Source organism: Penaeus japonicus, unplaced genomic scaffold, assembly GCF_977035675.1.
Source record: "Penaeus japonicus unplaced genomic scaffold, GWHDUDI00000001_assembly GWHDUDI00000010, whole genome shotgun sequence".
In the NCBI taxonomy this organism is placed as follows: Eukaryota; Metazoa; Arthropoda; class Malacostraca; order Decapoda; family Penaeidae; genus Penaeus; species Penaeus japonicus.
The window spans coordinates 17,785,678-17,788,177 of record NW_028234412.1 but is presented as its reverse complement, the minus strand read 5'-3'; the positions used below and the strand labels follow the sequence as shown (position 1 = coordinate 17,788,177).

The following is a 2,500-nucleotide window of genomic DNA, read 5'->3' as shown; positions in this document are numbered from 1 at the left end:
GGTAAAAATTTGTATATATTAAAAAAATGCGTTACTGCATTCTACCATCTTCTCATATATGTATATATATATATATATATATATATATATATATATATATATATATATTTATATATTACATATACATATTACATATATATACATATATGAATACAAATACATTCATATTTACATATATGTACATTATTTGTATGAATCCATACACAGGTCTATCTATTATAAATTTCCTATCTGCTTATGGAGAATAAACATGTAGTATTTATCTAGAAATGTAACTTGTGCAGCTAGCACAGGCTATTTTCCCAGAAAGTAATTTCTAACATGGGAGGCTACCTCCAAACTGGGAGAAGGCCAGGAGCAAAAGGATAAGAATTCATTTAATCGTTTTTGTATTTCTGCAGAAAACAATTGTGTTGATGGGTTTTACTTTTAGGCTATATACCCATTATTTCATTTAGACTCTGGAAGGGCTTTTAATCATTTGTTTGAAAGTGTAGTGGTGGGGAAGGGGAATGGTGGTAAAAAGGTTAGGAATTATAATGTTATCACCTGTGCAGATTTTCAATATGCATAGATCAATCAAATAATGGAGTTTTATTACTTATTTGGTATTCATGAATACTATGCTGTAGTGTTTGATCTTAACCTGTGCCTGTTCACAGTATTGAATCTGACTGTGGATTATATGAACATCTTTTCAGATGTCCCTTTCACAAAGACCCTCAAGGTGAGCAGAGTTATTTACAAAATGAGTCTCTGTTAACCCTTTGCCGACGGGTGTCATGACATACATGAAGCAGGAACTTTGGCCTGACGACAGGTGTCATGATTCGGGGATTTTGGATCAGTGTGTTATTTTATTGTGCTATGAGTAGAGTGAGTGATGATGACAATTGCAGTCATAATTATTATAATTGCCATAAAATTCAGCAAAGTGGGCTTCATGTAACATCTAAAGCCTAGATGGCACCACTTTCTTCTAGCACCAGCAGGGGATGCTTGAATGGCACCCATCCACAGGCTCTAACAAGCATTATCTTTATTGAGCGATGACACACAGCACGTTGCCAAGCTCATCCTCAAAAATATTGGCTATGAAGGATGTGCAAGCAGAACAAGAGGAGGAAGGTGACTCACAAACCATGCCCAGTGTCAACAATGTGCCCGTGCCAATAGGGATGCCTTTTACTGTGGCATTCACAATCATAAGCACAGGTTTCCTTCTTCTTCCCTACCTCTTCATGTTATCTTCATTGTAGATGGTCATATTTCTCGTATTCATTCATGACAGTACACAAATACAAAAAAAAAGTTGCTTTTTGTCCTCCCATAAAAACAGCAATACTTCTATCACACTGAGTGTAAAGAAATTGATGAGCTAATATGGACCTTCTACTACAACTTTAGTCATCATTACTATAGCCTGTGATATGACACACACAAGTCTCTCATTACAATAAAGCACACAAAAATGGCTCTAGTTTTACAATGAGTGACTGAAAGAGAGTGGGTAATGTCAGGATGTGTTGTATGAAGCTGCCTCACTCAAATAAAACCCATCCTGGAGACTGGGAAAGCAAATCTATTCAGCAATGGGTTAATGGGGGAAAAACAAATTCTTTCCATGTGTCATATGATCATTATTTGTCTTAAATCTATGTAAACACATTTTCATATATTAGAAATCATTTTTTTAAATACAAAGAAAAGGTTACCTATCCTTCAAATAAGTAAGGTAAATAAATGAAAATACTTTATTTGACAACTTACATATATTTCAAACATGTGGAATCTGGTTTCAAATAATATTAAAAAGATCTAGTAGTGAGTGTAATCAGAAAAAAATAATAATTAAATAATAATAGTGATAATGAACTGTTGTTTTTACCTTGTGACAAATAATTAAGTCTGATGACGATACTCTTACACATAATTTAATTCTTTCAATAAAAAAAAAAGACTATCAATCAAAGCAGCCTTCAAATACATCTCAAGCGATTGAATCTCCTTCATTAATATAGAAGTATAAAAACTATATCAATTCCATAAACAGTCTAATAAGCAAAACAATAGGATGTCAAAAGCAATCACTTCAGAGAGCACCAACGCGATCGCGGGGAATCAAGCGAAGTTCCGAGCCATGCTTCATGAAGACGCTGCCTGTAAAAAATGAACAAGAGTAACTAACAAGGACTGCAATGACTGGCAATGAAATGCTCAGGGTGCAATTGTAAGGGCTGACCAAGCAGGAAAAGTATGCTTTGAATTAATGAACACAATGCACCAATTTAAGCTCAATTCTCAATTATTATTCTTTCAATGAAGACAAGTCAAACTAAACAATTCATAAAATATATGAAATTAAAAAAAAATTAATTCCTCCAACACATATTGAGAAAAAGACAAGTCATTATTCTATTAACATCAAATAACTGTAAAGATAACTATTCTAATTTTGTAGACATGTTAACTGAATTGCAACATATAAAATATATTTATA

General features: G+C 33.1%; 1 protein-coding gene across 1 annotated transcript in view; it reads right to left on the bottom strand.

Annotated features, from left to right (window-relative positions):
• Window positions 1–1,740: 1,740 nt before the first annotated feature.
• Ufm1 (Ubiquitin-fold modifier 1) overlaps window positions 1,741–2,500 on the bottom strand; it is an 18,407-nt gene continuing 17,647 nt past the window's right edge. Inside the window, exon 4 of the mRNA XM_043011198.2 lies at window positions 1,741–2,160. Within this exon, the coding sequence (XP_042867132.1) occupies window positions 2,093–2,160 (68 nt within the window). The 3' untranslated portion in view covers window positions 1,741–2,092. The remainder of the gene's footprint in view (window positions 2,161–2,500) is intronic.